The sequence below is a fragment of the Chanodichthys erythropterus genome, chromosome 5 (genome assembly GCF_024489055.1).
Source record: "Chanodichthys erythropterus isolate Z2021 chromosome 5, ASM2448905v1, whole genome shotgun sequence".
NCBI lineage: Eukaryota > Metazoa > Chordata > Actinopteri > Cypriniformes > Xenocyprididae > Chanodichthys > Chanodichthys erythropterus.
Genome location: NC_090225.1, coordinates 26,894,438 through 26,908,642, shown reverse-complemented (window position 1 = coordinate 26,908,642; position 14,205 = coordinate 26,894,438). Strand labels below are relative to the sequence as shown.

General features: G+C 34.4%; 1 protein-coding gene across 2 annotated transcripts in view; it reads right to left on the bottom strand.

The window, feature by feature from the left end:
• Positions 1–1,359: 1,359 nt before the first annotated feature.
• Positions 1,360–14,205, bottom strand: part of phf10 (PHD finger protein 10) — a 29,382-nt gene continuing 16,536 nt past the window's right edge. For both annotated transcript variants that reach the window (XM_067386742.1, XM_067386744.1), the window contains 4 exons: positions 11,212–11,355; positions 5,766–5,874; positions 5,216–5,404; positions 1,360–1,593 (listed from right to left, as the gene is read on the bottom strand). In XM_067386742.1, the coding sequence (XP_067242843.1) occupies positions 1,508–1,593; positions 5,216–5,404; positions 5,766–5,874; positions 11,212–11,355 (528 nt within the window). In that variant the 3' untranslated portion in view covers positions 1,360–1,507. The remainder of the gene's footprint in view (positions 1,594–5,215; positions 5,405–5,765; positions 5,875–11,211; positions 11,356–14,205) is intronic.

Below are 14,205 nucleotides of genomic sequence, written 5' to 3'. Positions count from 1 at the left end.
CATTGCATCAGATAAAACAGGCCGACCTAACGAAGTGGCATTTATTTTAATGAATCTATAAACAAAATGGAAGTTTGTTGGCTGTCAAACATCAATAACAACGTGTTTCTCCACATCTGTGTGAACTTACTCCACTAAACACTAGCAAAACACTTAAAAATTAAGTCACTGCAAAATAAATAGATAACAAATCAACCCTTAGTCTAAATCAGCATATCGTTAGCCTCATAGCATAAGTGCCTAAGTCCTTTTTTGGCCAAATTGTGATATCTGCCTTTGAAATATGACCTGGGCAATTACGCTATGAGGCTAACGATATTAGAATGATTTCTGGAGGATCATGTGACACTGAAGACTGGAGTGCCTTATGGCTGTTTTACCATCACAGGGGCAATTTGTGTTTTAAAATATATGAAAAAAGAAAAAGTTGAAATTTTAATAATATTTCACAATATTACAGTTTTTACAATATTTTTGATACTTTGTCTAAGAGGCAATGACATTTATAGTTTAAAAGTGGCTACTGTATCAGAGGCATGCTCAGTTTAAGTTTAAACTTTGTGAAGTAAATAAAACTGAGAAATACAATCATATACATTGATTTGATTATAATAGATCAGAAAAGCCAAAGACTGTATACACTAACCCCTGGATGCATAAATCTACTTTTCTTAAAGGCAGGCGTATCATTTTCATCCAAAGGGAGCTTTTGAATAGTTACCTGATGCTGGGCAGATCCAGTTACACAACACAACCTCCAAACAGCCAGACATCACCTGTGGCTCGGTCAAAACACACCCGGACTACTCAGTGGAAAGCTGGATCCTTTGTAACGAGGCTTTCACAAGCGTCTCTTTTCCAAGGAGCAGGTTGGCATGTTTATTGTGCTGCAAACACACATATCAGGTGGCAGAGCAGCCGTCTCTCTCTCTCTCTCTCTCTCTCTCTCTCTCTCTCTCTCTCTCACACACATACACACACACACTACCTGCTGTTTTACTATTGACCTCCACGTGGCATCTGCTACACAGCACAATACAAAACAAAAATACAGCTCCCACTAGTAAGTGAAAGTTGAGATGACTGACTTGTGTCATTATGGTATGGTTAAAACACGTTGTGCGTTGTCCTGCTGTTCAGTTACAAACACACACTGCATTATTACTGCATCAGGACAATTCAAGTCTGAATGAGTGTCACCAAGAAAGAATGATTAAACACTGGAGTGAGCAATGTTTAAGAACGATCAAAAATGACCAAAACAAAAGCAATAAGACACACACACACACACACACAAATCTGTTTTGAACTTTATTGTAAACGATACAAAAACTTCTACAGTGTAAACAATTGTATATATATATATAAAAAAAAAAATCAGCTACATAATGTAATAATAAAATAAAAAAAATTAAGCAACATACCAAACATTAATGGACTTGTCATTCAAATAATATAAAAATAAAAATATCAAAAGTGTTGTAAAAATTGGTCAACTTTTTGGAACTTATTTAGATTTTTTGGGTGTTTTTATTGTTCCCTTCTTCTGAGGTGTAGGTATCTCTTTGTTACATAAATCACAGACCCAGCAACCTGTTAATGAGAGGAAAAAAGAAATATGGAATATTGGCCTTTTGGACTGTTCAAAAATATCCCTTTGATAGGAAATTATAAAAATCACAACATTTTAATTTATTAAAAAACAACTTTCACTTCACGGAACATTCTCTCTCTCTCTCTCTCTCTCTCTCTCTCTCTCTCTCTCTCTCTCTCTCTCTCTCTCTCTCTCTCTCTCTCTCTCTCTCTCTCTCTCTCTCTCTCTCTCTCTCTCTCTCTCTCTCTCTCTCTCTCTCTCTCTCTCTCTCTCTCAATAAATTTAGAGAAAAAAAAGTCTAAATAAAATGTTAAGAATAAACGTTATTCTCAACATTTTATCTCGACTTATTTCTCGAAATAAGTAGAAAAAATAGAGAAAAAAAGTTGAAATAAAATGTTGAGAATAAACTCGTTAAATTTCAAGAAAAAAGCCGAGATAAAATGTTGAGAACAAAAAAAAAAAATAATAAAAAAAAAAAAATTATATATATATATTAATTTCTTTGTCTCCCAAGGCCATAGTCTCAGTAATTTAAAGTTGAAATCAAATCCTTGTCCTTTGTTATATACAAAATTAACAAAACACTTGTTCAAATGTTTGTGGTCAAGTTTTTTTTTTTTTTGTCTTTTATTCAGCAAGGATGCATTAAATTTGTCAAAAGTGACATTAAAGTTACAAAATATTTCTATTCCAAAGAAATTATTTTCTTTTGAATTTTTTCATCACAGATTACTGAAAAAGATGCATCATGGTTTCTACAAATATGTGAAGCTGCTCAACTGTTTTCAACATTGATAATAATCAGAAATGTTTCTTGATCTTCAAATCAGCATATTAGAATGATTTCTGAAGGATCATGTGACACTGAAGACTGGAGTAAAGATGCTGAAAATTAGGTGGTGAACAGTAAAGTATTTTTTCTTTTTTTAAGTGTCTTTACTTTATCTGAGTATTTTTATTTTCAGAAACTTTCACATTCCAAACAATGTACAATGAAACAATGTACATTCTACATTCCAAGGCTTAATATTGTACTAAACTTTACAAAAACATGTCGCTCCTTGTTATTTTGAACTGAAGTCGTTGTCACCCACTTTGTGATATGACAGCGGTGTCCGATTCGTGAATGAGCGTATTCCTTTTCAATCACACCGAATGATTATTTCATAAAATTGTATCCGATTGCATTTGCTCTCGATTCAAACGATCTGGTCACAAGTCTGACTCAAAATGAGCCAAGAACAGTTGATCCTCGGAGCTTGAGCGCGAGCGACTGACGGACTGAAAAGTTACTAATGCAGAATTTTAGGATTTATTATTGTAAATGAAATCATATTTAGGCGACAGTTGTTTTTGAACTAAATCTGCGGTAAAAGGCGAGCTGGTTAAGCCCACTGTATGAAATGCTTGAATGTACACAGTCCATATTTTTGTGTATTACAGTCTGAACACGTAGGTTTGAGGTAAAACTAAACAGCAAATTTATGCAAATGAACCCCCCCGCCCTTTCAAATGTAAAACTATTATGTTTGTATAGCATATTTCTTGATTTTAAAGGTTCACTCCAGAATTAAAATTTCCTGATAATTTACTCACCCCCTTGTCAAAGATGATCATGTCTTTCTTTCTTCAGTGGAAAAGAAATTAAGGTTTTTGAGGAAAATATTCCAGGATTATTCTCCATATAGTGGACTTCAATGGGGTTCAACGGGTTGAAGGTCCAAATGTCAGTTTCAATGAAGCTTCAAAGAGCTCTACATGATCCCAGACGAGGAATAAGAGTCTTATCTAGAGAAACAATCTGTCATTTTCTAAAAAAAACAAAAATGAAATGTATATAGTTTAACCACAAATGCTCATCTTGCACTGCTCTGCGATGCGCCACGCATTACGTAATCATGTTGGAAAGGTCACACGTGACGTAGGCGGAAGTACCACTGTAGGGTAAAAACTCCATGTCATTTTCTCCTCCAACTTCAAAATCATCCGACGTCATTGTTTTATCTTTTTTATAAAGGGCATTTGACTGAAGGCTGATTTATACTTCTGTGTCGAATGTACGCTGTAGCTACGGCGTAGGCTGTTTGCACCACACGTAGCCTATGAGGTAGCCTGCCGTGCACCTCTTCAAATATGTAACAACGCGTCAATTCTACGCGGACCACAAGCGCTGTGATTGGTCTGCTTGAACCCCTCCCTCAGGTCAAAAAACTGGCGCGGAGCAATAGGAAAAGAGCGAGCGCTTTAACTTCCATAGGAATGAAAAACGCTGTTTCAGAGGACACATGAAGTCATACTGCAACAAAAGTCGTTACCTATTTGCCACTTCTATTTGCAAGCTTCTCTGAAAACGTACATTACAAGCTGCTTCTTCTTTGGCTTTTGTTTGCCGAAAACTGCCTACTAGTGGTCTGCATGCACATCGACGCAGAAGTATAAATGAAAACGGACGCATAGCCTACGGCGTAGGCCTGAAGCAGAAGTATAAATCAGCCTTGAGTCTTTGCACATTCACTTTGTAAACACTGCATCAGTACTTCCACCTACGTCATACGTGACCTTTTTAACAAGATTACGTAATGCGTGGTTAATCACAGAGCAATGCAAGATGAGAATTTGTGGTTAAAAAGTGTAACAATTTTTTATTTATTTTAGAAAATGACCAATCGTTTCACTAAATAAGACCCTTATTCCTCGTCTGGGATCATGTAGAGCTCTTTGAAGCTGCACTGAAACTGACATTTGACCTTCAACTCGTTGAACCCCACTGAAGTCCACTATATGGAGAAAAATCCTGGAATGTTTTTCCTCAAACTTAATTTCTTTTCGACTGAAGAAAGAAAGAAACATCTTGGATGACATGTGGGTGAGTAAATTCGCTCGACAGCCGACGGCCAAGTAGCACGTCAGTTCTGCGCCTGCGCAAGATGAAATGCCTTTCCGAACCAGCAGGTGGCAGTATCTGCACAGCCATTCAGAATGATCAGACGGCCCGATGAGCTCCGACGCAGATTCAAAATTTCGAATCGTCCGAAAAAAAGCAGACAAGGACCAACTTCTGCCGACAGTGCGTAACACACTTTGAGAAAACTTAGTCGGCTGACGAACAAAAACTGCCAGACCGTCGGCTTGGTAATAATCAGTAGTATTTATGTGTATGATCTTTTGAGCAGCAGGATAGTTTATAAATTGCAAAATAAATAAACATTCATCAATCAGTATTTTTTACTTTTAATTCAAGTACATTAAAAATCAAGTACTTTTGTATTTTAACTTAAGTAAAATTGAAGTACTCAATACTTTTACTGGGGTAATATTTTATTAGGGAAACTGCACTTTGTCCACTACTGCTGAACATTTTTTCTTCGTAATCACAGAAAAAAAAAAAAATAATTGATTGATTGATTGTCAAAAAGTAGACAAAATCAAGCCTAAAATCCTATTTTTAACTATTGCCGTACAAAAGGCTTCTATCGGGTAGAAAATGTTTGAGAGGTGAAGTAAGATTTCAACATTAGTTCAAATTCAGCATTACATTAACATGACAACATTAGCTCAATATTGTGTTTATTTATTCATACAAGCATATAGGAGAAAGAGCGTAAACCAAAGACTCACCCAGAGGAATGGAGTCCATGCCCACACAGAAGGTGTGGTAGCCTCGATCACACTTGTCACAGAACATCATCTCCTCCTCATGGTGCGGCTGCTCGCACACGGTGCAGGTCTTGCATTCCATGCACTGCCAGGGATACATCTTGATCTGGGACACCAACTCCACACTCATATCCAAGCAGGACGGATGACCTGAACACATAGTGAGGCCTCTAATCATCTCCGCTATTCTCGCAATGCTATAAACCCAGCAGGTTTATTTCAACAGGATGCTGACACTTAGGAAATGATACTCGAGTTATCGTAACACAGCATCTTTATTCATCAAGAACACAATGGAGACCGTGACCCCGCCGCGGCCTCCAGGTGAGTTTTAGATGAGTGCTGTCCAACTACTACATTGAAGAGAAATGTTTAAAGTAATAAACACTAGCAGTGTTGTAGACAGAACATATTACTAGAAGTTAAACACATCTCGATTTTATTACACTTCTCTGAAAAGATGCCAGCTAAATTAAGAACACTACATCAGGAAGAGATAGTTTTGACTTACCACTGTTTTGGCACTGGGAGCAGTGGATGAGAGCCTCTGGTTTGCCTTTCTTGTTGGCCTCCTTACCCTTCTGGCATATGCCACATATAGCATTGGGAATGACCTTAGGCTGCAAGGGCAGAGTAATGCTATAAACGCCATGAAGGTCATACACACCATGTGATATTACGTTTGAACCAAAACCACTGATTAGCAAATTTAAATTAAAAAAAAATACCAGAGAAATCTGGGTGCAGGGTCTTAAAATTAATTGGAATTGCCTAATATTTAAATTTTAAGAATATGTAAATGCATAAGCAACAAAGGAGAAAAAAAAAAAAAAAAAAAAAAAAAATCAACATCTATGTTACGAACAAATCAGTATAAAACATACACTACTGTTCAAAAGTTTGGAGTCACGAAGACATTTTAATGAAAATCATACATTTGTTCAGCAAGGATGCATTCAATTGTTTAAAAGCGAGATTAAAGACATTTATAATTGTAACAAGAAAAAATTATATTATTTCAAACAAATGCTGTTCTTTTGAACTTTCTATTTATCCAAGAAACGTGGAAAAATGTATCATTGTTTCAACAAAAAAAAAAAAAAAAAATGATTTCAATACTGATAATAATCATAAATGTTTCTTGAGCAGTAAATCATATTAGAATGATTTCGAAAGGATCATGTGATTAATGATGCTGAAAATTCAGCTTTGATCACAGGAATAAATTACATTTTACAATATATTCAAATAGAAAACAGTTCTTTTAAACTGTACACATCACAATATTATGTTACAGTAAAAAAAATGCTGTTTTACTGTTTTTTGATCAAATGAATGCAGTCTTGGTAAGCAAAAGAGACTTTTCAAAAACATTAAAAATCTTACCGACCCCAAACTTTTGAATGGTAGTGTATATAATTTACAGTAATCAAGACTGACATACAACGTGACCACTTGAATGATTGTTTCAGTAAATGCTCAAAACAAAAACATGCAGGAACACATTTTTAACAATGCATAAAATATTGCTGTATTCAAAATTAGAACATAAGAAAAAGTAGAGGAAGCTACAAAACATTAAAAGGTGCAATAGGTGATGCTCTACAGAAACATTTTTTGTTATACTGGTTGAAAGTCTCCTCATATCCTGATAGCAATCACTCTGTTAAATGGTCTAAATGTATTTCTATAAATATATATTGTCTGTGGAAGGTGTAGGACCCTAAAGGCAGGAACACACCGAGCCAACGCCGACGAACTAGTGGTGACGAAAGCATCTGTCTGTATCCAAAGTTGGCCTGACACACCAAACCGACGCTCAACTGCCAAGTTCTGTGCGTGCGTGAGATTAAATGCCTTTCCGAACCAGCAGGTGGCAGTAGCTGAACAGCCAATCAGAATGATCAGATGGCCTGATGGACCAACGAGCTCAGACTCGCCAAAAAATTGAATTGGCCAAAAAAAAAGCCGACGAGGACCAACTTCAGCCGACGAAGAAAAACTGCCAGATGGCCGATCGTCGGCTTGGTGTGTTCCTGCCTTAAAATGTTCATCCAATTATTATATTCGGTCCAAATTAAATAATACAATGTCCTACATACCTGTCAGCATATGTTTTACATTCCCTCGCACACCCTGTTTGCGCAGACATCGTATACGTCATCGGCACGTTTCATGCTATGAGTTAGACAGACGTCAGTCACGGAGCACCGTAAACAAGCAGCATCCACCTTTTACAGTTCCTACCGAGCCAAAACAACGAGCTTATGCTGCGTTCACGTCATAACTACTGTAATTAAGAGATGGCAACCTGTGACATTCAAACCGGAGCTGTTCACGTCCTCAGATTCGGAACTATGCGTTTCCATGTCAACACTGAAATGAATCTGCAGCAGTCAGGTACAAGCTCTAAGTTGTTTACGTTCATTATTATTGTAATGTTATGTGCTTTGAGACATGAGGTAGTTTAACGCTGTCTCTTGTGATGCTTTGCTGAAAGCAGCTGCGTGTTCAGTGTTTTTGGAGGTGGTGTGGCTTTGTACGGCGATTTGTATGCTTCCTAGATCACCTACTGCACCTTCAAAATATCTATTACATACATATTTACTATATTATGAATAGTTAATCCCAAGAAAGGAGTTTCAACCCAATAAGCAAATAGTAAGTAGCAAAAGCCAACTGTAAAGAGTAACATAAATGTATAAAAAGTTCATAACACCAAAAAAAAAAAAAAAAAAAAAAAAAATTTCTTGTGCTACTTAGAACAACGCAGACTTGACACTTTCATTCAGTGCTCACAGCCATTAAGAAATCTCTCTACAGGCTAATTTCTTTAAAACCTCTTTATTCAAAAGGTTACTCTAAATACGGACATGTCAAAGGCCCTATCATAAAACCATTACTGAAAAGAGCAGTGACAACATTATGGGAGGAAAAAACGAAAGAGGCAGGCCAAGCTACAGGTTAAAGACACATTTAGATGTTAGTGAAGCTCACAGTTATGTTAACGGAAGGACAAAAGCCTTCATTCTGTCACAGTTGGAAAGCAATAGCTGAACTAAGAGTATTACATCCAAAAAAAAAAAAAATTCACATAACAAGAACAAGAACATTTAATGTTCTTTAACTACAAACACTTTTAACAAGACTCGAGAGATTGAATAAAAGAGGGATGGAAATAAACAAGCCAACAACACACAGTGAGAGGATCAACAGAAGCTGTACCTACCGTGTTTTAATACATTAAGGCTGTCTTGTATACTGCAGTGATTCATGACTAAATCCTGACATTCGAATCAGATTAATATGATCATTTTCTTTAAAGTGTAACTAATGTTCTCTTACGTCAACCATTAATCGGCCCAATACAACAATCTACCATATAAACCCAGATTATGAACTACTAAAGAAAGGAACATACTTTGGAGCACCGTTCACACTAAAAGGTGAGAACTGTAAAGTTTTAATAATCGTTCGAATTCTACGAGAATACTGAAGTTAGCACTACAGCTATGAGAAGAATATTGTTGGAATCACTTTTAGAACAATAAATTATAAAAACACTGACAGCCAATCAGAATCCACCCTGCTTTAAAGAGCTTGAGCATTTAAAGCACCAGACAGCATAACTGCAGTGTGCTTATAATAAACAGAATGTTATCGTCCATTGATGTTGATGCTAATAAGTTTATTGCTATAGTTGTTATTCTTAGAGTGAATAAGCCTTTAATCCTGACAATCTAATGTTTAAGGGATGGAAATAAACTGGGGCTGATCAGAATGGAATACTAGCAGTTTACTAAATATATTGGTGTAGTATACACTGCATACTGCCTATTCTTCTGTGAAACAGTATGCAATATTAAAAAAAATAAACAGTTGGAGTGCACTGCAGAATACTCTGACAAATTTAGCTGGTCATTCTACATACTCTGAGTAGTAAGCTATTCAGAGAATAGCCTGGGCCAGTTTACACTGCTCATACTTCCTGAGATAACGGAACTACAGGGGAAAATAATGATAATGAATTAAGACGGGAGGTAAAATTAACCTTTAGCTGGGGTGTAATGTCAAAATTGCTTTAAACTCTCCAATAAAATATACAAACATTTTTTTTTCCACAAGAAAAAGAATAATATTAAAACAAATCATTAAAAAATGCACCTATTGCACAAATAAGCATAATTTATGTATGCCAAAATATAGCAAGCATTTGTGGGCAAGCTACTAAAATATTGTATTATAACACTGCCCAATTACTGTTTGTTGTATATTTACTTTGTATACATTTTGTTTTGTACAAAAAGAGTGAAATGTGGTAATCTGTTATTATAGATAATGTGTTAAGGTAAACCTTTTGTTGATCCGGCAAACATTTTGACAATAAAAAAAAAAAAAAAAAAAAAAAACTTACACAATTTAAACAGAGTAAATCAAGGGAAAAACGTATATCAAGCATATTTAAGGTGCCCATACAGTCAGTATAGAAAACCACCGACTTCAACAATGTTATACCAAACAATAGTTTGATAACCATTTCATGCCTGAAAGAGTAATGCATCACTAGCATGACAAATAAAGGATACATAAAGCTAAGTTTAAAAGTGCACTCAGTAAGTTTACGTTTCACTGGCTCAATATACAACCAAAAATGAAATGGCAACCGTTATCATTTACTAACCTTCATATCATTCCAAACCTGTATGACTTTCTTCTGTGGAACATTAAATAATATATTAGAAAAATAAAATATGACTTACTTCTGTGGAAAATTAAATAAAATACTTGAAGAAATGCCTCTTTTTTGTCCATACCATGAATGTCAATGGTAACAAAAACTGTTTGAATATTCTTCAAAATATCTTATGATTTACAAAAGAAAGTCATTCATAGTTTGGTTAAACTATCCCTTTACGACTATCAGTGTATGAATAAAATTTTATGATAGTTGGAATAGCTATATTTCAAGTCTTCTGTAGTCATATGATAACTTTGCATGGTTCTTTTACAGTGACTTTAGCGGGGGGGGATTAGAATTTTTTTTTATGATCCACAAAAGAGATTTCACAAAAAGAGAAAAATAAATAAATAAAATGATTATTTGCAAATTTATTTGTGAATTTAATTAATTTTTTCATATTTATTAATTTTTTCATCCTTTTTGGAGCTTAACAGCCAAGAGAAGAGCTTTAAAAACACACGTTGAACACTGGAAACATGCTTGTTATTATTGCTATTTTTGTTATTATTACTGGTAACTTGGTTGGGTTGCAACACAGCTGGCAATGAGATTTCAAAATAATAATGCCATATGATTGGAGTCCTCGTCCAAAAGTGCTATTCAAATCTTTAATTATTTAGATTATATATTTATAAATCAGGGAAAATTTACTGAGTGCACTCTTAATATTTCTTTAACCATTTTATATCTATGGATTAACACTTTTCAGAGTTTAGCAGCCAAAGGAAACTGCTCACGTGCCCTTCAGTATAACTGACAGGCAGGTAGATAGATAAATATTGATAGATAAATAGAGGTATTTTAAGCTATATGAAGTACTGTTCACTTTATAAGGGTATTTACCTTCACAAGTGCATCACAGCAAAGAAAGCCCTAAACTAACAGCAGTACCACACAAAAATGTTATTGCTCAAAAGGTCTGTGCAGAACACAGGAACTGTCACTGGGTTTCCTGGCACTGAAAAAATGAGTGCCACACTTAAAAAGGAAAATAAGTTCCATTGACTCGTGCAGTCCCAATCTATGACCACCAGGGAGAGTGTGTCTGAGTGTGGGTGTGCGTGAGTGCATGAGAGTGTTTGGACAAGGTACTGATGATCAAGTCAGAAGAAAGAGGACTTCTCTGCTGAAAGTGCTGGAAAAGAGGGGTGTCGAAAAGGGGAGAAGAGAGGTGTTGGGTTATTTTAAAAAAAGATCAGGGGCTTTTTTCTTCTACCTTGTACCCAGGGACAGATTTGTGTTGGATGGAGCGGGGAGTGGCGTCCTTGCCCTGGGTGCCGGGTCGGTCTTTGCTCTTGACTTTGGATTGAATTCCGCTGTCTTGGCTGTCTCCATCTGAAGTGTTTCCTGATGAACTGTCCTGCAAGTCAATGGGAAATAAAAATTGACCCACTTTATATAACTCACTTCCTATCATCCACAATTTATTGCTGCACACTATTCAAATGTGGAAAAAAGGTCCCTTTTTGGATGATGTCAACTTTCATAGAAAGACCACTTTTCTCAATCTAATTTATTCCTGTTGGTTAAAAGTCAAGTCCCAGTCATTTATAAACTTTTATAGTATTTACTACCATTTTGAAATAACGACTAAGTAATTTTAGCAATTTTGTTGTGTGCTTTATGCGATTTTATATTTTTAATATAATTTTTATGTAACTTTTTTTTTTTAAAAATTAATATTTTTCTTCAATTTTAATTAAATAAGTACATTTCAGCAATTTTATTATGTGCTTTCATCATTTTTATTTGTTTAATGTTTCTATATCTTTTCTTTATAAAAAAAATATTTAGATATAAAATATTAAGGTTATTAGTTTTAGTAAATTTAGTACTTCAACTTAAGATTTTTTTAAGTTAAACTTTTTCATCTAATATATTTTTTATTTATTTTATATTTATTTTTATTGTATTTATTAGATTTTATTTCAGCATTATTTCAATTATCAAAATCAATTTTTAATAGTTTTAACAATAACATTGATCCTAGATTTTGGTAGATTTTAGTTTTTTTAATCTCCAGATTTTTTTAATTACCACTTCAATCAGAAATAATTTGGATTGCGAAAGTAGAATGTGTTGCGAAAATAGTTTGACATTTTTCTCTTAAAGGGGTGATATGCTGCCATTTGTGCAAGATGCAAAATAAATCTCTGATGTCCCCAGAGTGTGTATGTGAAGTTTTAACTTCTTATAGCATGTTAAATTTGTAACTTTTTGAGGGTGAGCAAAAACGCTCTGTTTTTGTTTGTGTCCCTTTAAATGTAAATGAGCTGCTGTTCCTAAGCAGAGGGCGGAGTTTCAAGAGCTTGTGTTAGCAACGCTGATTATCTCACAACGACTCACTGAAAATGTCAGAAACGGTTCAGCCTTTTATGTTCAAACCAGAGAGACCCAAGAAGTAGTGACAAAATGTAGAAAGCAACAGGACGTTTCTGAATGGTTAGTTGCTTAATTTATGTAGCTGATGTGGGATATCTTAAAGTCATTGATTAGCAATATTCTGTCATGATAATCTATAAATCACTCATGTGGGAACTGTTGTAAGATGTCTACAGAGCCAGAGAATATATGCTGCATGAAGATAGAACAGGTATAGTTTAGTTTATTACGGTTATAACTTATGTTGTCCTCTTGCTTTTATGACATGCTATTGCATTTGTGTTATGTACTGTATTGCAATAACAACCTCACCCCTTTGTTGCGTGTTCTCAGAGGCGGGGTTTATGATAAAAAAATTTAGGGTTAGTGATGTCACCAACCCAGAAGAAGCTCGTTGTAGTCCCTACCAGCCATTTGTTGTAGTCCTTAAACAGAATTCTTTAAAATAAAATATCTCCCTTTGCATTGAACTTTGAGCGTTGTAACTTTGCAGATATTGTTTATGCTCAAACAGCAACATTACACTAAAGTTAAAAAAGTGAAATCATAATGAACCACCCCTTTAATACACTTGGTCACCTGTGCATGTTATTCCATAGAATTTACTTTTTTTTGCCAACTCAAAAAATTTGAGGTAATCGGTTAAATTTTTTTTGAAAACTGAGTTATGATGTCCCAATTTTAAGTAAGCAGAACTATCAAGTTTTTAATTTGTAGTACTCATGCATGTTAATTGCTCCTACCTTAAAGAACTGAGTTAGCTACCTCATACATTTTGATAGAAATTAACAAAATATTTTGAGTTCTTGCAAATCAAATGAGTTATTTTCTTCACTGTAAACCCTAGTAAAATACAAAAAAAAAAATGTCAACTTGCTAATTTGCTAACATGTTAACAATAGCATGGTATAGCACTTACTGAATTAGTACAGCAACTTAAAACACGTAACTTACCTGCCCTCAAACTAAGCTGCATGTGTTACTTGTCACCATGATGGCAACTCTCCAAAAACACACATTAACAAACTCTTCTAAAATTAGCATAACAAAACATTAATCACTACTAAATCTTCCTTAACATTAATCTTGTGCAAAAAACATTATATAACACTTAAATTTTGCATTTACTCTCCCTTTCAAGTGCCGAGGGCAAAGCATGCTGGGAAACAGAAAACAGAAAAGTTTGGAGTATAAACATGTTATTAAATGTCTTGTTGGACAAGAGTTTCATAAATGCTTCTCATGTTTGGAAAGATGTTTGATGCGTGTTGCTTTGTCAAATGCATGTTACTGATTACAGAGCCATGCTTCACTGACAAGCTGTGCATATAAAAGATATAAAAAAAACGGTTTCATAATTGCACCAAGTCAAACGGTTTAAGCGGGATTTCGGGTTAATTTCGATTAATCGTGCAGTCTTATGAACACATGCTCAGTTTTGTTTTATTCATTTCAGTGACTTTATAAAAAAAAAAAAAATAAATAAATTATATATATATAATATATATAATATATATATATATATATATATATATATTATATATATATATATATATATATATATATATATATATATATATATATATATATATATATATATATATATATATATATATATATATATATATATTTTTTTTTTTTTTTTTTAATTCACTGAAATTAGGCCATAAAACAAATACTGAGCATGTGTTTATAAGACTTTTGAGTACTGGATCTTGCAGCCTAGATTTAACATGATGTGAAAATCATCCCGACCACTAATTCACATACAACAATATATTGATTTAAATTTTGTAAGACACCATTTGTGTTAGAAAGGCTGTATGCA